We start from the raw sequence: 26155 nt of genomic DNA, 5'->3' as shown, positions 1-26155 counted from the left end.
ACATGATGGAGGAAAACAACCTTTAAAAAGATTGTGTCTAAGGTTTGATTCACTTAGAAATTTTATTTTTCTATAACTTAAGTGCAATATAAGGTGTTTTTTCATGTTAAAAATGATATATAATTTTAACCCCCATAAGAGATATCTATTGAGTGGTTGAGCCTCGTGCCTAGCGCGGTCCTGTGTATGCCATCTATAGGTCTGTTCATATGCCCATTTTAAATGGTTGGTAGGAAGAGCCCACTCTTCCTTAAGTCCTAAAGTTAGTGCAAATATAGTACAAAGCAGTGATAAATGTTTAAGGAAATGGAAATGCTAATTACCCTAATCTGACCAATACACATAGTACACGTGTATGTCACTATCACCCTCTACGCCCTAAGTATATACAAGTATTGGCCAGTTTGAAACATTTAAATACAGATATAACACAAAGGCTCTTGGAATCAGTGATTTTTTTGTTGTTGTTGTTTAAGTAGGGGTGGAACCCTGGGGCTTTTCTTCCTTCAGGCTATCCTCTCTGACCTATTTAATACTTTATTTGGAGACAGGGTCTCACTAAGTTGCTGAGAGCCTCACTCAGTAGCTGATGCTGGATTCAAACCTGTGTGATCCTCCTGTCTCAGCCTCCCAAGCGCTGGGGTTACAAGCGCATGCCAACATGCCCAGCATCAGTGACATTTTTAAAGATGTCAACTCATTGGTGACATTTCTTTCATGACCCCATCTCTTCTGAATATTTCACATGGTTCTTTTTGTCCTTGAGTCCTGTGTAGAAACCAGGCAGCAATGCCCCCTTCTCACAGCAAGAACACTTGAAAGGGAAGTAAAGCCACCACCCAAGCAGCTGGCTCAAGGGCCTGACTTGAAGAAAGAGACATTCCCACCCCTAAAGGAAGGCCCATCATCTACCCGGCCCTGCGCCCTCTCAGACAGAGCAGTGTCCACCAGCACAGAGCAGTAGCTCAGGACCTCGGGGAACCCAGCCACTTCAGAGCAAGGCTCAGCTCAAAGGGAGCAGGAAAACCCACCCAGAGAAGCAGACACCAAGGTGTGAGGCACATTCTGAACCTGGGGCTAGGAGCACACATCTGAAGTTCCCGGTGAAGACCCACCTTCAAGTGAAGAACTTCCCGAGACAGTCCACCCCACAGGCAACTCCAGCTGGGTCAGGGCCAGCACCAGCTCCTCATCCAGTGCGGGCAGCGCTCCCTGCGCCAGGGCAAAGGGCGTTAGCAGGCTCTGGTGGCTCTGGACGGTGAGGCGATCAGCCTGCATGACCAGCAAACGGGCCAGCCTGCAGGCCATGTTGTCTACGTAGGTCACGGAGCTGGAGCCCATGGTCACCGGAGAGTAACCTTCCGAGCAGAGGCACACAGACACCGCCACCTTCTCCTGAAGCCAGTGGCCTGAGGAAGAAGACAGTGAACATTTCAGCCCGAGTCTGCTAGGGATGCTCTCTTGGTGGCCTGAGCCAGCTCAGCAGCACTGCGCAGGCTGACACCTTCCTTAAATGCTGCCACCTGAGCCGGGCGTGGTGGCGCACACTTGTAATCCCAGCATTTGGGAGGCTGAGATGGGAGGATCGTGGTTTGTGGACAGCCTCAGCTACTTAGTGAGGTCCTCCGCAACTTAGTGGGACCCTGTTTCAAAATTAAGAATAAAAAATAGGGCAGGGGGTGTAGCTCAGAGGTCAAATGCCCCTGGGTTCCATCCCCAGACCTGCTATAAATAAATAAATAAATAAATAAATAAATAAATAAAGATAAATGCTGCCACCCAGGGCCCAGTTAAAGCCCATGCCATTCTCTTTTGGTGGCTCCTGATAGGAACACTATCCCATATGAGGTCAGAGCGCTCCCAGTCTTTCTTCTCTCATCACCAAGCACAGTTATCACCCTAAAGACCTTCACTCTTCTCATTCTGCTGTTTCCTCCTGAGTCAGATTACTTTTACTTACTTATTTAGGTGATAGTTTTGTGAGACAGAATCAAAAAATTATACAAATTCACCCTAATTCCACAGAGTTCCTTTGAATGTGAGTTAGAATGGGTCAAGACTAGTAAACAGAAATACACACACACACACACACACACACACACATACACACACACACTTATATAAACACACACAACAGAAATATAAATATATATTTCCTTAGTGTGCCCTCCCCAAATCTGATACACCTTTGTTCCTAGGGGCACTCTACCACTTTTTTATTTTTATTTATTTTTATTTTTTAAATATTTCTCTATGTGTGTGTGTGTGTGTGTGTGTGTGTGTGTTGCTGGAGAATGAACTCAAGGGCATTCTATCTGTAAGCTACATCCCCAGCCCTATTTTATTTTTTATTTGGAAACGGGGTCTGGATAAGTTGCTGGAGGTCTTGCCAAGTTGCTGAGACTGGCCTCCAACCCCAAATCCTCCTGTTTCAGCCTCCCAGGGTGCTGGGATAGTAGGTGTGTGCCGCCATGCCGGCTTCCTCTCCTCCCCCGTTCTGTTTTGTTTTTAATTTTAAGACAAGGTCTTGCTAAGTTCCTCAGGCTGGCCTGGCCTTGAACTTGGGCTCTTCCTTCAGCCTCTGAATCACTGGGATTACAGGCGTGCACCAACCTGCCGGGCGTTCCTCCTATTTCTGGCAGGAATGGCCACGTCACACCACCCTCTGTCATTCCTCCTCACCCTCTCCTTCTCTGCCTCACTTTCCCATTTTGCCAAGGTGAATAAACTCCTACCCAGGAACGTTTCTCTGCTGCCTTTGCCAGAATGTGCAGGAAGGAGTAGCAGCCAACCACTGTGCTTATGGTAATTACAGCAGGACAGAGAAGAGTTGTTCAGCTACCACTGGCCCATAGCACCCATCTGTTCCCAAGCAAACGGCCGTGGTGTCCTGAAAAGCTTTCCCCCAAATGCTATGCTGCCAGGGGTTCAGCATCAAGAGCCCCTCAAGCTTACTAAGAGAGTTCCTGCCATTTTCACACTAACTCTTTGAAAGGGAGGCACAAAATATACCCATTCCTCATTTGACTGCACAAACCCAGTATACACTACAAACCTGTTTCCCATACTTCTGTTACCCTGGTAAATCAGTAACCAGGGAAATTTATGGCTTAGAAATAGAGTCTGTCACCTACCCTCAAAGAATTTGTTATAACAAGTTGGGGACCCTCACTTTAAGTTGACCACAATGTAATTAGAAAGACTTTTTTTGTTTCCTAATGGTGCCTTGTAGTCATACATTTTAATGGGACACAAGATGGTAGAGGCAAACATGCACACATCACTCATTTGACCCTTCCCCATTTCCCACCCCATCCCTCCCCTTCCCTCCTTCTCATGTTTGGCTTAGTGAATGACTTTGCTGTTTGTGAAAGAGTTTCTTTAACACACAGGAGAGGCAGGAAGATGTGCTCTACAGGCAAGTAAAATAAAAGTTTTGGAGGGAACAGGGTGGGGATCGGGTAGGGGCTAACTGGGCGATATGTGCATGTATGTCTACAAAAGTATTTTCTTTATACCACTGTGATGTATGAATACATTGCACCAATAAAAAAAATTTTTTTTAAGTTTTGATATTGGGAGGGACATTAACTATTACTTTTATTCTTTATAACAGGCTTAAGAAAAAAGAAAGGGGGAACGAAAGGCAGGAAAGATATCAGTGTAAGCACCCGAGCCAAAGGGACCAATGGCCAAACTGATTCGATTTACCAACAATTAAGCTTGACTTATTTCTTCTTATAAGAATGGGAGGTACTGGGAAAGATAGAACACTGCTTAAAACTGCCCATAGTCTCAGAAATGGGGCTACAGATTAATTCAATGACCAAGATGAGAAGGGCTAAAAAGAATCCATACTTCTCTATAATCCTCACTGTATTTGTGCTACCGTTTTTCTTTTTTTTCTTTTTCTTTTTTTTTTTTTTTTCTTTTCAGTACTAAAGATGGAACCCAGGGGGAATTGTACATCCAAGCTACACCCCCAGCCCTATTTTTTAATTCTTTTATTTTTGAAACAAGCTGGGGGTGATGGCACACACTTGTAATCCAGCGTTTGGGAGGCTGAGACCAGAGGATCACGGTTCACGGACAGCCTTAGCTACTTAGTGAGGCCCTTTGCAACTTAGTGAGACCCTGTTTCAGAATAAAGAATAAAATATAGGTCAGGGGGTGTAGCTTGGAGGCAAATGCCCCTAGGTTCCATCCCCAGACTTGAAGGAAGGAAGGAAGGAAGGAAGGAAGGAAGGAAGGAAGGAAGGAAGGAAGTCGGTCTTACTGAGTTGCAAAGTGCCTCACTAAGTAGCTGAGGCTGTCCACGAACCGCAATCCTCTGTCTCTAAAATGCTGGGATTACAAGTGTTCACCACCAAGCCCAGCTTTTAATGTCTACCATCTTTCTACTTGTAGCAGATATACTATATCAGTACTCAGAAACACATATCTTTTCAATATGAGGCAATTCTTGCCTATAAGAAATCTTGAAAATTCCCTATATGATACAACTTAAGAGATTCTAAAAGATCCATGGTTAAGAAAAAAATTAACAGAAAATAGCAACAATAACAACAACAAAACCCTGCAACCTGTCCTTCAGGTAATGACATTTTTACTCCACCTTTAAGTTAGAGCCTGCTGTCATTTAGATGCACATGATACACCCCATTGAAAATAAAAACAGAGCCGGGCGTGGTGGCACATGCTTATAATCCCAGCACTTGGGAGGTGGTTCGTGGACAGCCTTAGCTACTTAGTGAGACCCTTTGCAACTCAGTGAGACCTTGTTTCAAAAAATAAAAAGACTAAAATTAAAATAGGGCTGGGTATGTAGCTCAGAAGTACAACGTCCCTGGGCTCCATCCCCAGTACAACAACAACAACAAAAAAGAAAGAAAGAAAATACAATACAGCTGTGTCTGGTAAGCTTGCCATAAGAGATTAAATGGATATATTAAGCCTGACATGGTGGCACACGCTTGTAATCCCCGCACTTGAGAGGCTGAGACAGGAGGATCGTGCAGGTTCGAAGCCAGTCTCACTGGCTTAAGAGACCCTGTTTCCAAATTTAAAAAAATATAAAAATAGGTCTGGGAGTGTAGCCCGGAGGTTGAAGGGCTTCCGGGAACCCCAGTACCACACAAAAAATGGACATATTAATTTGTTACATGTCACATGTCACATGAAAAAGATAACTAGGAGAAAAACAAGTTTCAAAATGTGAACACTTTGGTGGTAAGGAGAGAAAGTTCTAGAGCCTGAGATCCAATAAAGAAGATTCTGAATGGACAAAAATCCCAGCTGCCAAAGGAAGAAAGGCGGGGCAAGGCGGCCCTGGAGATACCAGGTTGACCGCAGAAGAACGAGGAAGGAGGACGAAGACAAACTCCACTGGTGCCAGTACTTCCTGAGCCAACCTGGCAACAGCCCTGGGACTAAGGAGGCAGCACTTGACGAAAAGTGCTTCCTCCATGAGGCGGCATCCAAAGCGCAGCCGACCTCGAGAGCTGGGTGCAGCCAGCAGCGTGGGCCTGCCAAGTGAAGACAGCTCCGAATGGAGCTGCAGACACATGGGAAGAACTCAGGTGTGAGATAACATGGTGCAAGCGCTCTTCTTGACTGCGCACACGTGCACGCGCGCGCGCACACACACACACACACACACACACACACACACACACACCTGGAACACTGCTTTGCACTGTTTTCTTTTTCTTCCTGGTTCTCTTGCTAGCCTGTATCCCCAAAAGAAAGAAGCTTGCAGATGGACGTCCCAACTGTGCAGGAAAGAGGCACCTCACCTGGGATGCTGGACTGGAGAACGTTGTCCTCGATGCGTTCTGCAATCACGATGTGTCTCTGGTGAGATCCATCATAAATAAAGTAAAACTCGGCATCTTCGGGAAGATAAACACTTTTGCCAAACTTTGCATAGACTGGCATCTGCCCCTGAAAAATGAATAGGTTGGCACATCATTACACTTCCTTGTCCTGGCTCTAAGAAACCACAACGAAGGGGCAGAGGTCCAGAACATTGTCATTTGTTATATTGACTTGGTGCGGTGAGCTCAAATATCACGAATCCTCCTTTCCAAAAGCAACATTTTCAACAACAGGGAAGACACTTTCTGATATATTTAATCTGAGGGTTAGAGCTGCTCACTCTTTTTTGGTTTTGTTTTATTTATTTATTTATTTGTTTATTTGTTTGTTTATTTATTTATTTTGTGGTACTGGAGAAAGAACCCTGGGGCATTGTACCTCCAAGCTACACCCCCAGCCCTATTTTTATTCTTTATTTTTTGAAACAGGGTCTCACTGAGTCACGAAGGTCCTCGCTAAGTCGCTGAGGCTGTCCACGAACTGCGATCTTCCAGTCTCTACCTTCCAAATGCTGAGATTACAAGCGTGCATCACCATGCCTGGCTCACTCTGGGTTTTTTTGTTTGTTTGTTTGTTTGTTTTTGTGGTACTGGGGTTCCTGGAAGCCCTTCTACCTCCGGGCTACACTCCCAGACCTATTTTTACATTTATATTTGGAAACAGGGTCTCCTAAACCAGCGCGCACAGCTGGCTTCGAACCTGCGCGATCCTCCTGTCTCTGCCTCCCAAGCGCGGGGATTACAAGCGTGCGCCACCACGCCCGGCCCGCTCACTCTGTTTTTAAAGTTAAAGTTTGGGGCATAGGGAAGACTTTTTTATGTTAATTTACTAGATATATGAGTGTGATATTTCATTGTCTTTTACTTCAAATTCCCACCTGACAAACATCATATCCTGTACCTAAAATACTACCATCAGTTCAAAGGTTCACGACACTCTTTTTAGCTCTGGCCTTACCTTGTACTGGACCATCATAGGCTGCAAGAACCTTAATTATTCATAAGCATGGTCAATAAATAGGACTATGCCATGTTTTCTTGTGTTTGCTATGCCGTTTCTATTTGTTCTTGGTCATCTCTAAGGGATTTCCAAGTCCTCTTTCTCAACCAGCTGGCCTCACACCTTCTCTTAAGCACTTCTGGTCAACACAAAGCTCTGTGAAGTCCCCTGGTCCCAAGGAGAGGAGTTGCTACCCCAGGTCACCAAGGCACATTCTGAGGATAAACGGGGCAGGAGCTAGTGGTCTAGAGTATAAGGTCATGCAGCAGCTGGAAAGTAGATCAGCAGAGCTCACACAACAAGCAGCACCGATGAATGAGCCCAGATCATCTCAGAACTCTGGGCTTCAAAGGTTGGATGCCACTCCCTATCTGAAACACAAAACCACAAAACAGCAGGGCTGAGTGGGCGTCCAGGGAGGGCGAGCATTCCGCCCAGCCTGCGGGAGTGGCATGAAGTGGAAACCAGCGGGTGGGAAGGCCGCCCACTTTGGATGGCCTCCACAGCTCGCCTGGCGTGTAGAAGCATCTTTTTGTGTGCTCACCCAAAAACATCAGAGCCATCCTCCAGGAGTTCCACACCCTGGGACAGGGGAGGAAAATGAGCTGAGAAAAATCTATGCAGTTTCCTGACATCTATTTGCTTTTGATAAATATCACCCTGACATTAACTATAGCAGCAAGGCGCTCTATAGGATGCTAAGAGTTAGGCGGATCAGAAGCAAAACCAAGTTCAGTACAAGGCTCCTTCTTCCAGCAGCCATAGAAGTATTTAATCTGAAAAAAAATACTTTAAATAGAAAAGCTATGTTTTCATAGTGGTTTGCACTCTATCACATGTAGACACACATACCATACACACACACACACACACACACACACACACACACACAAACATAAAGTTATCTGAAATTATGACTTGATTGTGGCTTTCTGAATAAAAATTCCCACTTCATAAGTTTTCTTTCTGCATATGAGTGTGTGTGTGCATAAACATAATCGATAGAAAGTAGCATGCCAAGAAAAATTTACCATACAATAGCTTGAAAAAAAAAAAAATTCAGGAAGATGTGAAAAGTAAAAAAGAGAGGAGAAAAAAATCACATACAATAACAAGTGCCTGACATGACTGAAAGAGGAAATGGATATGAAATTCCATTTCCTAAAAAAGGAAGAACAACTTTCTAGAGTCATGTTCCTGGTGACTGTTAATAGTCCACAGACGAGACTTCCGGGAAGATGGCGACCGAGAAAAGCGGGGCTTAAGAGTCCCACTAACAACCAATCTCCATTACCACAAAAAGAGCGCCTTTCATAGCCAGAAAACACCATCACCAGAAAAACAAAAAAAACCACCAGGCTCCAGAGAGAAAGCGGACTGAGAACAGAGCTCAGGGCCACAGAGGAGACACACGCGCCCGAGGACGCGGCAGCAGCGCCATACTGCCGGCAGCAGCGGCGAACTCAACAGACGGCTACAGCAAGCCAGGTGAGCCGCTGCGGAACAGCCAGGCGGGATCTTTCGGCGCAGACAGCATTTAAAGCTCCCAGTGGCTGAGCTCAGCACACGCTGCAGGGATTCAGAGTGGAAAACGAAACCAGAGAAGAAAAAATACGCCAGCCTCATGGCCGAGGGCGTGGCAGAGGCGCCATATTGCCACCGGCGGCGGCAGCAGCAGTGAATTCACCGAGTCCAGTACAGCTACATCTGCGTACTCAAGAACAGTGAGTCAAATTGCGGGCCACAGAGGAGAAATCGCAGTATTGTGCCTCCTGGGACTTGACCCAGTGAGGGAGTGGTGGTGGCAGAGATATCACACCATAGGAGAACGTGCAACCTGGCACCCCCCATAGTTTAAAGCAGCCTCTATCGACTCCCTGGGTCGGAGACTCTGTGATACAACACAGTAAAGAAGTAGTGGGGTCTGAGATAATACAGACTCGAGATCCAGAGCACCTTAAGTGAAGCCATAGTGACCCAAGGGAAGAACCCAGAGAAGGCACAAACTTCCGAAATCATGGGAAAGAGGAATAACACTGGAGTAATGAATGTGCACAACCCCACAACATCAGAACCTGATAAAACAGAAAATCAGAGATTTCTAGAAGATCAAATCAGGAAAATAACTGTAGAAATAATAGAGGTGCTTCGAAAAGAACTCAGAGAGAGCCAAAAAGAGATAAAGGATGCAATTAATGAAGTAAAGGCCTCAATTCAAAGCACAAACAACCGATTAGACCACATGGAGAACAGAATCTCGCTCTTAGAAGATGAGCAATCCAAAAATGAATGCATAGTTTCTAATCTAGAAAAAAATTTCCAACAGCAGGAATCTGACATTGAAGAAATATGGGCCCATCTTAAGAGAGCTAACCTAAGAATAATTGGAATAGAGGAGGGAAAAGAAAGTGATACCAAAGGGATCAACAATCTCTTCAAGGAAGTAATAGCAGAAAATTTTCCAAATATAGAGCAAGAGGTTGATACACAGATCCAGGAAACTTATAGAACTCCCTTTAGACAGGATCGGAGAAGAGGATCCCCACGCCATATAATTGTCAAAATGACCAATGTGGGAGCCAAGCAGAGAATCTTAAAGGCAACAAAAACAAAGGGCCAACTGACATTCAGAGGCAAACCAATTAGAATCACTCCAGACTTCCCAAACCAAGTCATGAGAGCCAGAAGGGCTTGGAGTAACATATTCCAAACTCTGAAAGAAAACAACTTCCAGCCAAAAATTTCCTATCCAGCAAAACTTTCTATCAAATTAGATGGAGAAATAAGAAGCTTCCATGACAAACAGAAACTGAAGGAATTTATGTCTACAAAACCAGCGCTAGAGAAAATACTCAAAGAGATTAACTACAAAGAAGAAATAGGTAACACTCACCAGAACCAGAGAAACAAGAGTTTCCATCCAACAGACAACTAAGATTGGTTATCTGTGGAGATTCATTATTTATGTTAGTCTTTTACCTATCTCTAAGTTGTATTGTTTGCCTTTATTGTTGTTAATTTTTAGGATTTCTAGTTGGAATATTAATATACCTTCAGATACAGCAATTGGAAATATTTTATCCCATTCTATTAGTAACTTTTAACTCTGTTTACATTGTCTTTGGATATACAATATTTTTTTTTATTTTTTTTTTAGGGAGTTTGTATATTCTTCTGTTGCCTGTGCCATTGAAATCATATCCAAGAAATCACTGCCAATTTCAATGTTGTGAGGTTTTATGACCCGGATTTTCTCCTAAAAGTTTATAGTCTTAAGATTTATATTTAGGTCTTTTATCTATTTTGAGTTAATACTTGTATGTGGGATTAGGTAAAGGTCCAATTTTATTCTTTTCCATGTAATTATTATTTTTCAACAATATTTAGTTAAAAGATTATTATTTCCACCACCAAATGTTCGTGGAAACCTTGTCAAAAATAACTTGATAATATAGGGAAGAATTTAGCTCTAGGCTTGTATTTAACTCTAATGGTCTATATATCTGCCTTTAGAACAGTACTACACTGTTTCAATTATTGTAGCTTTATATGGTTTGAAATCAGAAAATATATATCTGCTAGCTTTGTTCTTTTTCAAGATCGTTTTGGGTATCTAGAATTCATACTCCATATTAGGATAGATTTTTTTCTGAAAAATAAATATATAAATATATGATAGTTTCACCTAAAAAAGAAACAGAAAAAAATATGCTCTAGTAAGAAAGAAAGCAAAAAGAAATATTGAAATGCTATCTTTAAATCATCAAACGCTTGGTATCAGACAAATGAAACTGTTATGTGAGATTATCATTTTTAATTTTGGATAAATTGCTATAATACTAGATGTCAACCACTAAGCCAAGCATGGGAAGGAGGGATGGGGAGAGAATGGGGTGGGGATCGGGTGGGGGCTGACTGGGCGATATGTGCATGTATGTCTACAAAAGTTTGTATCCCACTATGATGTATGAATACAGTGCACCAATAAAATAAAATTAAAAAAAAAAAAAAAAAATAGTCCACAGACAAAAATCTCACCTGACCTCTTCGTAGTTGGGTTGTTTTTTTCTAATAAAAAACAGATTGTATATCAAAGATTTTCACAGATCACAAGGACATCTAATCTGCATCTATTCCAAACAATCATCATATTACTATTTTATTTGGTTGGGTGAACAAGAACTACTGCTTAGGAAACGGTTTAATTACAATCCTTTCCAAGCCCTTCTTAACAGTAGTCTTGAACTTTTTGATGGCCTCTTGCAAGAACCACATCAGAACCAGGCTCGGTGGCGCATGCTTATAATCTCAGCATTTGGGAGGCTGAGACAGGAGGATCGCGGTTTGCGGACAGCCTCAGCTACTTAGTGAGGCCCTTTGCAACTCAGTGAGACCCTGTTTCAAAATGCAAAATAAAAAATAGGGCTGGGGGTGTCGCTTGAAGGTAGAATGCCCCTGGGCTCCATCCCCCATACCACAATAAAAAATAAATAAAAAGAATCACATCAGGCTTTAGGCTGGTAAAGAAGACAACATTCATGTCCAAGGAGAGACAGGTCCACTAAAGAAAGATGTCCAGAAGTCCTAACACCAAATATGACATCCAGCCATTTATTTGGTAATCACAACACCAGAAAGATACAGTCAGCAACACCATAGGAGAGGACAATACAGAAAACAAAAGACAGAGCCAATAAATAGAAAGGGGGCTGGAGAAGAAAACAGAGAGAGTAAATATTAGGCTGGTAGAACAAGACCTTTGCATTGAGGAAAGGTAACAAGGCTCAAAGGAGAGAAATTTAGATGAAGCTACCTAGAAGATCACAGGAAAATGGGCTTCTGAATGAAGATGCAAAGATGGCAGAAACAATCAGCCACACGTGGCAACTCTGGGCTAAGACTGGAGTCTTTCTAATCTCCGAGGCCCCTGAAAATCTGTTGCTCTTCTTTCCTTTCCTTTGTTTTTTATTTTTTAGGGTTTTTTTGTTGTTTATTGTTTTTTGGTACTGGCAACTGAAGCCAGGGGCATTCTACCCCTTGACTACATCCCTGCCCTATTTTATTTTTATACTGTAATAGGTTCTCCCTAAATTGCCAAGGCTGGCCTCAAACTTGCAATTCTCTGGTTTCAGCCTCCTGAGTACTGGGCATTGGGTGTTCCATACCCCAAGAGACTTCTTCATTTGAAGATTTAGCACCTCCATATTTTATCCCATCTCCAAAACATCAGCACCATCAATGACGACGACAACAGTAAAAACAGGTTACTAATTACTTGCCTGGAATGCAAAAGGCATTGGGATTGTCTACTAATTCTGACCTAGCTTTTCTAACGAAGACTGAAAATTTCCTGTCAAGTAAGCTACAAAGCCAGAAACTCAACCTAGATCTCCTTGAGCCAGGCCAGCACACTTTCTCCCTATCATGTTACTACACAGACAGCAAGTGTCCAAATATTTAGTGACTTGCCTATACATTTACAGTTAACTCAATATTTGTTTTATATACTTAATAAGGGGTTTCTCATCCAAAAATCATGAGTATACTTAACTCAATATTTATATTATATACTTAACTACAGGGATTTTCATCCTGAAATCCATGGTCACATTCAATTCAACATTTATTTTATATACTTAACACAAAGTTCTCAGGCTGAAGTCCATGGATACGTTCAACTTGATATTTATTTTATATACTTAATACAAGATCTCATCCTGAAATCAATGGATAGGTGTGGGAGAACAGAGAAATGTTCTTTTAAATCCCCCTGAAAATATATGGTATAGTTAGAGGCATTTATCTGAGGAAATCTATCTTCTAATCAGAAATTCATAGAAGGGTATACAAGGAGCATATGACCATATAAAGTTAAAAAAAAAAAAAAACTGAACTAAGGCATGTTTTAAAGTGTCTCAGTTTGCCGGGCGTGGTGGCACACACTTACAATGCCTGCCCTTGGGAGGCTGAGACAGGAAGATCGCACAGGTTCGAAGCCAGCCTCAGCTGGCTTAAGAAACCCTGTTTCCAAATAAAATATAAAATATAAAATAGGTCTGGGAGTGTAGCCTGGAGGTAGAAGGGCCCTGGGTTCCATCCCCAGTAGCACCAAAAAAAAAAGTGTCTCAGTTTGGTAAATATCAAGATTATTCAAATTTGTCACTCAACCAAAATTCATATGAATACAAATTGGTTAAATATTGAGAGGAATTATTGAAATATCCTTTTAAGAGAACTTAATGAAAATGACTTAAAAAGCTTATATGACATTTATTCAGAAATTGCTTTTAGTATAGAAATGACTTCTGGTCTCTAGAGGATAAAATAGACCACAGTAGGCCAACATTCCTGCCAACAACAACCAGGAAAACAAAACAGGTTAAAAAGTTTTCTTATAGGCATTAGAGCGCTGTGAAAACAGTAAGGACAAGAGTGCTGTGTGCATGTACACCTCTACCATCTTGTACTCCATTAAGATATGACTATGCCAGGCGTGGTGGCGCACGCTTGTAATCCCCGTGCTTGGGAGGCAGAGACAGGAGGATCGCACTGGTTCAAAGCCAGCCACACTGGCTTAAGAGACCCTGTTTCCAAATTTTAAAAAAAAGTATAAAAGTAGGTCTGGGAGTGTAGCCCGGAGGTAGAAGGGTTTCCAGGAACCCCAGTACCACCAATAAATAAATAAATAAATAAATAAATGAAAAAAGTTAATGAAATCCTAGAAAGAATTCTATCACTTATAAGAGCGATAGAAAGCAGAAGACGAAGGAATGAAAAAGGGATGAAAAAAATAACCAATGGCCTAAAATTCCATACCCAACAAAAATATTCTTTAAAAACCAAGCTGAAATTTAAAATTTTAAGGAAAATACTTAAGAAATTCATTCCCATTAGACCAACACAGAAAGAAATACTAAATGAAATTGTTTAAGCAAAAATAAAATGAAGTCAACCACTAAGCCCAGCATGAGAGGGAAGGACGGGGAGGAAGTGCGGTGGAGACTGGGTGGGGCTGGCTGGGTGATGTGTATATGTATGTCTACACAAGTTTTTTTTTTTTTTACCACATTATGATATATAAATACAATGTACTAATAAAAAAATATGGGAAAAACAGAATAAAAAGTAGAGCTGGGGTGTAGCTCAGAGGTAGAATGCCCCTGAGTTCCATCCCCAATACCGCAAAAACAAACAAATAAATAAAACAAAAAAAAATCTCAAACTGAAACATGCGAGAGCAGAAGGAAATGATGAACAGTGAAGTGGGGAAATATATAACAAAATATTATTAATATAAAATGTATAAAACAAAAACAGTGTTTTACAAGATAGAATGTTATGGAGGTTAAAATATTTGAGATCTCTAATGTAAAACAACAAAACATAAAAGGTAGATGCCATTAAAGTGTCAAGCAATGTGAGGAAGTGTTGAAACCAATAACTTTTATCATATTTATAATATGTCAGTTATCTGTGGTTTGACTTGGGAATGATCACTAAGAGAATAGGAAAAGAATGGAAATTATAGAGAGGAAGAAAATAGAAAACAGGTGATTAATCAAAAAGGAAACAAAACAGGAAAAATAAAGAACACTAAAAGTGTTAAAGATCAAATAATTACATGACAAATATAAAACCTACTATATCACAGTTATTGTAGATGTAAATGAACTAACTGGTCCAAATAGAGCACAAAGCTGTTGGTATAAGATGGGGAGGGGGCATGGTGGAACTGGGAATTAATCCAGGGGTAATCTACCTTTGGGAGTATAGCTCATAGCCCTATTTTATTATGGTGGAACTGGGAATTAATCCAGGGGTAATCTACCTTTGGGAGTATAGCTCATAGCCCTATTTTATTTTTTGTCTGGAAACGGGGACTTGCTAGGCTGCTGAAGTTTTCCTTTAACCTGCGATTCTCCTGTCTTCGCCTTCCAAGTACTGGTTAGTACACCACCATGCTCAGTGCAGTATGGGATTTTTTAATCTCAAAACAATTATAATGCCCATATGCTGATTACAAGGGACACACTTTAAAAACAATACAAAAAGCTTCCAAGTAAAAAATTGCCATGAGATACCAAAAGAAAGGTAACATCACAAAAATAATATTAAAGTAAAGCAAGACATACTACAAGTAAAAAAATTTTCATTCCTAAAAAAGTAGGTTGGACAAGGTAATGTCATATTTTAAATCTATGTATCTAATAACATAGCTTCAAAAGATATAAAGTGTAAGTTAACAAATCTAAAAAAACAAGTAAACAAACTCACACAGTGGGAGACTTTTAACATCTTTCTCAATAGCTAATAGATCAAGCAAACAAAAACTTGTCAAAGATATAAAGGATCTTATTTAGATAATTAAAAACACTTATCAAATGAAATCATTACCATAAATAAATATAAATATTATTACTCATAAGTAATATATTATATATTATGTAACATAATATATAATAATATATAAGTAATAATATTTATATTTATCCAGACTTCTGAATTAAATTCAGCAATTCAAAAAATAAAAACTTCAAATAAAAATTTTGATGACTTTCACATTTAATGGATTCTTGAACTAAAACAAGCTTTGTGCATCACAGCAGAATGGAATAAAAGCCAATCATGACAGAGGTCATTAAAATGACTCCAGATTTTGTGTAAGACCAAAAGAAGACTTGTAAAGGCTCTTTAGCTTGAAGTTTTTTGTTTTTGTTTTTTTCAGGTTTTTTTGTTTTGTTTTGTTTTTTTCGGTACTAGAGATGGAACCCAGGGGCATTCTACCTCTGAGCTACACCCCCAGTCCTATTTTTTATTCTTTATTTGAAAACAGGGTCTCACTGAGTTGCAAAGGGCCTCACTAAGTAGCTGAGGCTGTCCTCAAACCACAATCCTGTCTCAGCCTCCCAAATGCTAGGATTATAAGCGTGCGCCACCATGCCCAACTTTGATTTATTTTCAGATCACTTATAGATCCCATGAAAATATAGAACTCCTAGAATTTGAAAATTAATATCTGACAGTTTAACCAGATCACAGTGGAAAATGTGTTGCATTGAGTATAAGAAAATTTAAATTATAATCTCCACTCTTGCGTTATCTTTTAACTTTTTTTCCTGGTACTAGAGACTGGCTCCAAGGGCATTCTACCTCTACACTACAGCCTCATCTCTATTTTATTTTTTATTCTGAAACATGGTTTTGCTAAGTTGCTGAGGCTGGCCTTGAACCTATAATCCTCCTTTCTTAGCCTTCCAAGTACTGGGATTACAGGCATGCACCGCCACTCCTGTATCCTTGCATTATCTTGATATTCACTTGATCCCAAAACAGTCAACTACAAAAATAGAGAACAAAGCAAAACGTTTAACGGTTAGACACTAGTTGAAATTTTAGTCAATAATCAACCAGCATGAATCGTCACTGCAACAACCACACCCCAAAAATGTAAATTCTGTCCTATCTGTACTGAGGAAAACTAGTAACTCCATTAAGAATGAGCATGGTCAAGCTCTGCTCTATTCCTGCCAGAAAAACCTAGGCCATGGAATGCTTTTGAAAACTATAGAGTAAATTGACAACATGTTTAGAGGAAGAAGACAAAGATCCCAAAGGGGTGCAAAAGCCATGTTGTCACATGAAGAACAATTGAAGGAACTGAGACTGTTTTGCCAAAGAAGAGCAGACTCATAGTAAACAGTCGCCTCTGCAAATATCTGAGGGTCTGCCATGCAGACAAGGGATCAGACATGTTCTCCAGTCCCCAAGGGGGAGCACAGAACAATGGAGGGAAGGACAAGGGACAGAGTTCAGCTCTACAGAGAGAGCCTTCTAGGGATCAGAGATGACAAGCTTCAGCTCTGCAGAACAAGCGCTACCAGGAGATGGTGGAGGTTTTGCTGTCATTTTCTGTTTTGCTTACTTATTTGTTCTAAGAGGGAATGGGGGCTAAAACCTACCTCTCCTTTAGAGTCCCGAATCTATAATATCCTGCATTGGATTCTAGATTAATTGCTTTTCTATTAAAAAAAAAAAACATGAGTGGCTCTAGATAGAGGGGTTGCATTTAAATCAGTTTCTCCCTTATGCTTTTGCCATAGTTTATTTTTCTAGCTCATTGGGTTGAAGCTTAGTTTATTCTCATGCGATTAGTAATGTTCAAACTGACTTCACAGGAACCCTGGGATGCTGGGAGTTCACTAACACTTCCTTTACATTTCATTTGGAAAATGTGTTTCCAGTCATTTTAAAACCTAAAAAAAAAAAAAGACTGCCATTCATTCAAATGTACTATTTTCCAAATTTTAAGACCCTAGAGAGCACCTGAACTACCAGGCTAAGTCACTGGCCACTGAATTGACAAATGCAGTCAATTTAAAGAGTGCATTTATAATCATAAACATTTTTATCAGGTTTGCATATTAAAGTTCCCTATCATATATGTGGGGGGGTTGTCCTACAAAAAAAAAAAAAAGTATCCAGCCAGTGTGGTGATTCACACCTGTAATCCTAGTACTTAGTATTTAGGAGGCTGAGACAGGAAGATCACAGGTTGAGCCTCAGCAAACTAATGAGATTCTGTTTCAAAATAGAAAAAAAAATTAGGGCTTGGAGTATAGCTCAGAGTACCACATACACACACAAAATAATAAACAAATATTATTTACCTCACGTGCTTAGAGTCCCTGAGGATCCCCTAACTACAGATACCTTCTGCTGTCCCATTGGGAGACAACAAAGCTCTATCGGTGACCAGAAGCCACCAATAGTCTACAAAGAAAATTTCCTCCATGCACATTTTATTGTTCATGTCTCAAATAAGATTTGTTTGCAACACAGCCACTCAGGTTCAGGTTGAAACCACATAGATGGTAACTATACACGGTTGTTACTCAGCACTTGAGGTCTACGGGCTTTTATCAAACGAAGTGCTGTCTGAAGGTTGCTATGGGTCAGCTGGCAGCCTTGAACATGCCAAACCAAAACCAAGACAATCAGGGACATAAAGAACCCCAAGTCTCCATAAGTTGATCTATCCTGAGCAAAGAATAGTGATAGTAACCATTAGTATTCCTATGTCAGGCCAGACCACTGAGCCCTGTGTTCCCAGAAAAGCCCTCTTATGAAGATATAAAAATAGAGAACAGTGCCCTTTGCCTCTCTCATCGGACTAGCATCTGCGCCAGAACATTCCTTCCACCCTCAACACACACGCACCCCCACACGCACACACCACGAAGCAGGCCATTTTTGAATAAGCACTGAAGATTCTGCCAGGCGATGCCCCATTGCAAGAGCAGACTCATGGTCGTCCAAGAATCCGAACTGAGAGAAGTTTAAATTCAGAAATTTACAATATAGATTTCATCTGGATCAAAACCCTTATTTTATAAGCAAAGAAACTGAAGACCCGTAACAATAGAGGGCTTGCTCTGGGCTCCATCATGCTGCAGACCCACAGAACCCAGGTCCCCTTCCATTCAATGCCCTCCCCACAGCCCCCAAGCTATACGAGGCAGGAAGAGCCACAGCCTCTGGCCCCAAATGAACCTCCCCAGGGATGGGGAGAGCCTTTACAGAAGAAGTCATTATCAGAAGCAACGACTCTGCCAGAAGTTCCCCTGCACCCACCCCCACAATGCCCCCATGCCCCCACTGTCTGTGGCTTCTCCCTGGGGACCCCCATGGCCTGAACTAAACTACAGAGCTCTTCCAGGTCCAGGTCCTTGCCTCTTCACTTGTCTTCTCACTTCAAAGCACAAGCAAGTAAAAAGCCAGCCCAGAGATAACACGAAAACCATGAGGTCCAGACAGAACTGGGAGAAGGAGCATCCAGCTGGCTGGTCCAGCCCCAGCTCCACCTAGGAGGAGAGAAGAGGCAGCAGCTCATGGGGAGGGAAGGCAAAACTAAACAAATGCAGCAGAGGGCTGGGAGAGGTGATGGCAGGGGAGAGAGAGCCAGGAAAACTAAGTGACTGGGAATCTACTGAGACAGGAAAGGGCCAGACTGATGGGAAGTAAATAGACCAGCGAAAAAGAGCTGGAGAGAGGAGTGCTCGCCAGGCAGGACCTGCGATCTGGAGCCCGCAGCAGGAAGGAGAGGGGAAGGGAAGCAGGGGACAGGACCTAACGCTGCATGCCCGCCCAAACCAAGATCTGGTGAAGTGGGGCAGGGGTACTTTGTCAAACTACTCATACCTAACTAACCGCAAGGCCTCCTGGTAAGTGTGTCTTTCCATGTCCTACACAATGCTGCAGGCAGAGGGGCCCACCTGGAGGTCCCTCAACCCCCCCCCACTGTAGGCAAGGCCGACCATGGCTTTGGAATGGGGGAGCTCCTTTTTCTGACCTTGTCCTTTCTCACCCCTTACTTAGCTCATTCTTCTCCATCTCACTTGCTCTCTCTCCCCCTCCCTCTCAGGCCAACTGTTTGAGGCTCCAAGCCAGCAAGAAACAGGACCTACATACAGAGACGCCAAGTGCTGGCTTCACCAGAGGTGCCATCTGGCCAAAGTAAATTGGGGTCCACCCCCCTGCTCCTAGCACAGCACAAAGCCTGGCAGTATAATAACAACAACTCTGGCCACAGACATGGGGAATTAGACCCGAAAAGCCTGAGAGTGCAGTTAATCTTGTTAATAAAATTCCACTTCCTTCGTGCTTTACTGCTTACAGGGCATGTCTATGTATGCTATTTAATTAGACCTCTGTCAACCCCAGAAGCACAAACAGGTGAGTAGCTGGCCCAAGGTTCCCCAAGTGGCCAGAACCAGCCCTAAGTCTCCTCATTTAGTCATTCATTTCACAGACATATACTGAATATCTACTAAGTGTTCAGTAAAAATAAACTACCTGTCTTCATGAAACAATTCTAGGGGGAGACACAGACAATAAATAATTAAGCATCTGATGTGCAGAGATTCATAAGAGCCAATAATAGTAAGGTTGGGTAAGAAAAGAGATGTTTTGTTTGTTTTATTTTTATTATTTACTTACTCACTTACTTGCTTACTTACTTACTTATTTTTGTGGTACTAGGAATGGAACCGAGAGGCATTCTACCTCTGAGCTATACCCCAGCTCCATTTTTTTTTCTCTTTATTTGGAAACAGGTCTCACTGAGTTGCTAAGGGCCTCACTAAGTAGCTGAGGCTGTCCATGAACCATGATCCTCCTGTCTCAGCCTCCCAAATGCTGGGATTACATGTGTGCGCCACCACATCCAGCTGAAAGAGATGTTTTAGATAGGACAGTAGGAAATGCCTCTAATGCAGTGACATTTTAACAAAGACCCAAATAAAGTAAGAGACTGAGTCGTGTGCATGCAAAAGAGCATTTCAGGCAGTAAGTCCAACAATACAAAGGCCCTGCATTAGAGTGCACCTCGAGTGTGTAAAAGACAGCAAGAAAACCTACTAGCTGAAGCAGTAAGGTGACAGGTGAAAGGACAGAGACAAGCAGAGGCACTTGGGCATTGGCTCCAGAGTACAAAGCTACGGCATCGTTTTGGGTAGAAAGAGAACAAGATCTGGGTTTTGCTTTAAAAGGAGCACTGGCTATTTTGCTGAGAGTCTATCATGATGGGCCAAGGTTGAAATTGGGAGATGTTGAGTGTGGCAGTGAACATCTGCAATCCCAGTACTGGGGAAGCTGAGACAGGATAACAAGTTTAAGGCCAGCTTCAGCAACTTAGTAAGACCCCGTTTCTAAATAAAAGGGGGCTGGGGCGATAGCTCAGAGGTAGAATGTCACTGGGTTCAACTACAGGCTGATTGCATCAATCCAGCTAAGAAATGATTGGGTACTCTTTCAGAGCATCCTCTGCCACATCACAGAGGTGCTTGATGTGATTTTTCTCTCTGCCAAGAAGAGGTTAATACTCCTCTTTTCCCAGGAGAGCAGGTCTGTATTCAGCTCTGCTCACCACTCACTGCACAGCTGCAGAAACTCCAGAAACTCCTCACTGTGCCAGTGAGAAGGTGGAAGCCACAAGGGCAGAGAGCAACACTTCCTCCTCGGGGTAAGTAGGTCACTCCACGCCCTCATGGAAGGGCCTATGAGGGATTCAGGGCCCTTCTCACCACTTCTTAAAGATACACAGGCAGATGGAAAGATGGAGAGATAGAGCTATGACCCCCTCCACCAGTTTTTTATTTATCAGCTATAACTCCCAGTGATCAATGGCAGTTTGGGCCAGGTGACATTTCATCTTGAACATGGAAACAGCGTTGAACATTCTCTAACTTTGACCCAGACTTCTATGGTAAACTTCTATTTTTCCTAAAGCCAACTATAAACAATTAATGGACACATAAAATCTAATACTATTCTTACAAACCTTTCTCTAACAGGTTCCCATTTGTAGATACTTTAACATTGTCAAAGTCCTCACCATACAGACATTGCTGAAGTAATCTCAGTTATAAAGGGATGTCAGACATTGATTTTACATTGAATACAGAAGTTCATACATACTTCATGCCTCTTGACATAAACCTCAATGTGAAAATAATAGTATTTATTAATTTATTGACTGAGGTTGCTTAGAAATCCATAAGGCTAAAAATGGCCATCATAGAAACCCTTTGTACAAATCTTAATCTTAAAGACTTCATACTCTATGGTCCATCTATATAGTGTTCTGCAAAGGGCAAAACTATGGAGAGAATAAAAAGATAAGGGGCTTCCAGGGGCTCATCCAGCTGTTCAGGGAGGATGAATACATGGAGCACAGAGGATGTTTAGGGCAGCAGCACTAAAAGGGCAGACAAATGTCATTACACTTCTGTTTAAACACAGAGAATGTACAACACCAAGAGTAAGTCCTGTTATAAACCTCAGACTTTGAGCGATTACCATGCATTCATATAGCCCATCAGTTATAACAGATGTACCAATCTGGTGGGGGATGTTGATAGCTGGGAAGGCTACACAGATGTGGGGGTGGGAGAGACAGGGGAATCTCTTTACCTTCTGCTCTGTTTTGCTATGAAACCAAAACTGCTTTTTTTTTTTTTTTTTTTTTTTAGGTCTGGGGATGGAACCCAGGGGCATTTGACCTCCGAGCTACACCCTCTGCCCTATTTTTTTTTTTTTAATTTGAAACCGAGTCTCACTGAGTTGCAGAGGGCCTCACTTAGTAGCTGAGGCTGTCTGCGAACCACGATCCTCCGGTCTCAGCCTCCCAAATGCTAGGATTACAAGCGTGCGCCACCACGCCCATCTCCAAAACTGCTTTTTAAGTAGTCTTTTTTCAAAAAGAGAATAATGCCCAGTTCCCAGTAAGTATTTAAGGCTGGGTCAGCCAGGGAGACCTTTTAGAGGCAGAGGCATGAAAACTGGGATCTGAATTGCAAGATTTGCAAGTTTTTTATGAGAGAAGAGAGAGGAAAGCACATGAAGCAAATGGGAAGGAAACAGAAAAGGACAGATCAGTGAAGAAGGTCGATCCACGGGAAACAGTGAAAGGGGGCCACGCAGCGGGCGCTGAATGGAGGAGCTGCTGCTTTGGCACTGTCAACTGAGCGATGGGGCGGGCAGGCGGGGAGTTGACTCAGTTGCTGTAATAGAGAAACTCAGAAAACTGGTTGGCATAATACAACAGAAGCTCATTTCTTGCTCCACTAAGAGCCCCAGGAAGATACTGCTGCTGGGGTAATTCTCCTCCAAGTAGTGCTCCAGGGCCCCAACCTACTGTCACTTGGGTTTATTACATGTAACACCTGTCCCTATTACGTTTGGATATGCAAGATACCCCAGAAAAGCTCATGACCTGGCAATACAAAAATGTTCAGAGGGGTGTGTGTGTGTGTGTGTGTGTGTGTGTTACTCAGGATTAAACACCAGGGCATTCTATCTCTAAACTACACCCACAGTCCATTTTATATTTTCTTTTGAAACAAGGTCTCACTCAGTTGCTGACAGTCTCACTATATTGTTGATGCTGGCCTTGCATCTGTAATCCTCCTGTCTCAGCCACCCCAGTACTGGGATTACAGGCATGTGCCACCACACCTGGCTCAGAAATGAAATATTTGCAAGATGGCTCTAACCTCTTCCATGGATAAATCTGTTGATGAAAAAGTCATTTGAATGGGCTTACTAGCTGGTAACTGAGGCAGACAGTATGTGGCTGGAGAAGGTAGGTTGCTGGGGCTGTGGCCTTGAGGACAATATTTATCCCTGGTCCCTTACTTTCACTCTCTCTGCTTCTCTACTCCCATGAGCTGAGTAGCTCTTCTCTGCCATGTCCTGCCACCATGTTTCTGCCTTGGAGCCAGCCAAACATGGACTGAACTCTGAAACCATGAGTCAAAGTAAATCTTTCCTCCTCTAAGTTGTGCTTGTCAAGTATTTTGATCCCAATGAAAAATATCTGACTAATACAGTCACCAAACTACCCTGCTCCATCTCAGCCACTCAGAAGGAAAAAAGAAAATTAACACTTGTAGCTTCCCACGCCTACACATGGCATCTATCTCTTTCACTCTCATTCAGGTGGCCAGAACTCAGCAACAAGTAAATGGAAATCATTTCTAGGGTTGTGTTCAGGGGAAGGAAGGAACAGTCTAGTAACTGGCTCAAACCCTGCCATAGTCTCTCACTCAATAAGTGATTCTCCAGAATAACTAAGAGCTAATAATGCCACGAAATCTCAAGCTTAGCTTCACCAAATTTGGACAATATGCTTTAAAAAAAAAAAAGCAAGTAAAAATGATCAGAAAGCCAAGAGAGTTGGTGGATCATGTTGGAAATAATGACTAAGTAATATCCTCATGCTTACATGGTTGTTTTCAAAAACATGCTTTCTCATCTTCCCACATACACCCCTCTCACGATCAACAATTTGACTCCAAACATAGCACCAGAAGGTATACTTCTCAAGTATCCCTTAATTCAAGAATGAGGAGCACTAGGAGAAAACAGCCTCACCAATAAAGAATGATTTGCATAATAAAGGAAAACTGCCATTCCTAATTCATGATTAGGGATATTTCTGGCACTATAGATTAAATTATGGCTGTACCCTGGGCTTCTAGAAATAACCCAAAAGTCCAGGTCAACTAATGGATCTAACTGTTTCCCAGAGGCACATTGCTTTATAACTTACTTATCAGAAAGGAGGACAAACCTCGCTCCAAAACCACCTTATCCCTTCAAAAACAAGTCAAACGTTATCTTGCTGTCCCCAGGTAATGGTGGCTGTGGGCCTCGTCCTGAAGTCTACCACAGCATGGTAACATGCCAAGTATTTGGATGGCTGTGCCACAGTATCCCAATTAAAATCAAATTTTTAAAAACTTTTTAAATCAAATGATCTCTAGACATTACACAGGTATTACACTTGATATTACACAAAATCCTTTCCTGCTGAAAAAAAATTCTTTAATAGCCAAACAAAACCATGTACCCCAAAACAATGATGATTTGAATTCTTAAAAATCTAACTGAAGAAAACCTTAAATTACAATGAGCCCTGAAGTCATCTCATTCCAAACAGGGTAGATATAGAGTCACATTTGTTTTCAGCTGGTCGTACCCTCCTTACAAACTTCACAATTTCAACCTTTTAAACCACATAAGGACAGCACACATAACTCATCAGAGGCAGTGTAACCACATTCCCAATAGTTACTGAAATTAAAGCCTTTCCATTGAAACCCAAGATGCTAAAGTTTGTTGAGTGCAAAGTCACTAAAAATGAATTCTTGTCAGAGAGATCAAGAACTTTTGCATTTCTGGATTAAAAAAAATTTAAGGATTATTTTTAAGACTAGGGCAAAAAATAAAAAAATAAAGACTCATCTGATCATTGCAAAAAATAATAATTCAGTTCAATACATACTATCCCAAAGGCATCTAAGACATTTGTTTTAAACTCTTTGATTAAAGATTCAATGCAAAGTTGTTTTGTTTGTTCTTTGTGGTACTGGGGACTGAACCAAGGGGTATCTACCTCCAAGCTATACCCCCAGCCCTATTTTTGTTATTCATCCTCTGTCTCTGTCTCTCTCTCTCTCTCTCTCTCTCTCTCTCTCTCTCTCTCTCTCTCTCTCTGTCTCTCTCTCTCTTTTTTTTTTTTAGTGGTACTGGGGTTCCTGGAAACCCGTCTACCTCCGGGCTACACTCCCAGACCTATTTTTATACTCTTTTATTTGGAAACAGGGTCTCTTTAAGCCAGTGCAGCTGGCTTCAAACCTGTGTGATCCTCCTGTCTCCGCCTCCCAAGCATGGGGATTACAAGCGTGGGCCACCATGCCCGGCTGTTATTCTCTCTTTTGAACCAGGGTCTTATTAAGTTGCAGAAGGCCTCACTATGTAGCAGAGACTGACTGCGAACCTGTGATCCTCCTGTCTCAGCCTCCCAAGTACTGGTAGTATGAGCTTGTGCCACCACGCCCAGCTCAATGCAGAGTTAAAAAAAAAAAAAAGGCAAAAGATCCTAGGAAGGTGCTTAATTTTTAAAATAATGCTGAGAATAAAATTTTCTTCTTCAAATCTAAAATTTTAGACCATTAAAAAGAAAACATCATGTATAAAGGAATTCTTCCTCAGCAGATAATGTTAACCTGTATTGACTATAGATGGTATCCATTATCACATCAACTGTCTACTGGGATGTAGGTTCCACTGTCTGGTCTTAAAGCTAGAGGTTTGCACTGGAATCCAGCAAGGTGGGCAGGATGACCCTACTTCTTTACCTCCCTCACTGTCTGCCTACCTATCAACCTGTCAGCCCCTCTCCCAGCCTTGCTAGCACATCTTGCTAGCAGGAAAGGAAGCATTTTTATCCTGACCATTGCTCTGTAAATAGTGGGTACACATACCACATCTGCCTGGGACAGTTTACTGTTTTAAAAAAAAATTCACAAATATACTAAAGTCAGTCACTAAGCCAAATATGAGAAGGAGGGAGGGGGATGGACTGGGGTGGGAACTGGGAAAGGGCCAATTGGGTGATGAGTGCATGTCTGCCTCTACCATCTTGTACTCCATTATGATGTATGACTACAGTGAACACATAAAAATATTTTTAAAAAGATTTTAATAGTCTTTGCCATCAGTCTTCAATAAATCTCTTATGACAAAAGAACTGTATTTGAGGATATACAAAGTAGATTTTATTAAATTTTACTATATAACTTATAAAAGAGCTATAAGCTATAAACTTAACTATAAGCTGCAAATAATAGCATGTTTATGTTTTGCATTTGAACTTGAACCTTAGAAAACCTAATTTATAACCACCATTGGAGTAGTGATACGTTCATTAGTTGAA

At 41.7% G+C, this 26155-nt stretch overlaps 1 protein-coding gene across 1 annotated transcript in view; it reads right to left on the bottom strand.

The window, feature by feature from the left end:
- ARHGEF28 (Rho guanine nucleotide exchange factor 28) overlaps window positions 1-26155 on the bottom strand; it is a gene marked incomplete at both ends in the record, with an annotated part of 271821 nt that overhangs the window by 187540 nt on the left and 58126 nt on the right. The window contains 2 exons of the mRNA XM_080715727.1: window positions 1116-1409; window positions 5796-5943. Coding sequence (XP_080571853.1) covers window positions 1116-1409; window positions 5796-5943 — 442 coding nt within the window. The remainder of the gene's footprint in view (window positions 1-1115; window positions 1410-5795; window positions 5944-26155) is intronic.

This window comes from Muscardinus avellanarius (genome assembly GCF_963383645.1).
Source record: "Muscardinus avellanarius genome assembly, chromosome: 1".
NCBI classification, from domain to species: domain Eukaryota; kingdom Metazoa; phylum Chordata; class Mammalia; order Rodentia; family Gliridae; genus Muscardinus; species Muscardinus avellanarius.
The sequence above is the reverse complement of the archived record's forward strand: the minus strand, read 5'-3'. Positions and strand labels throughout refer to the sequence as shown.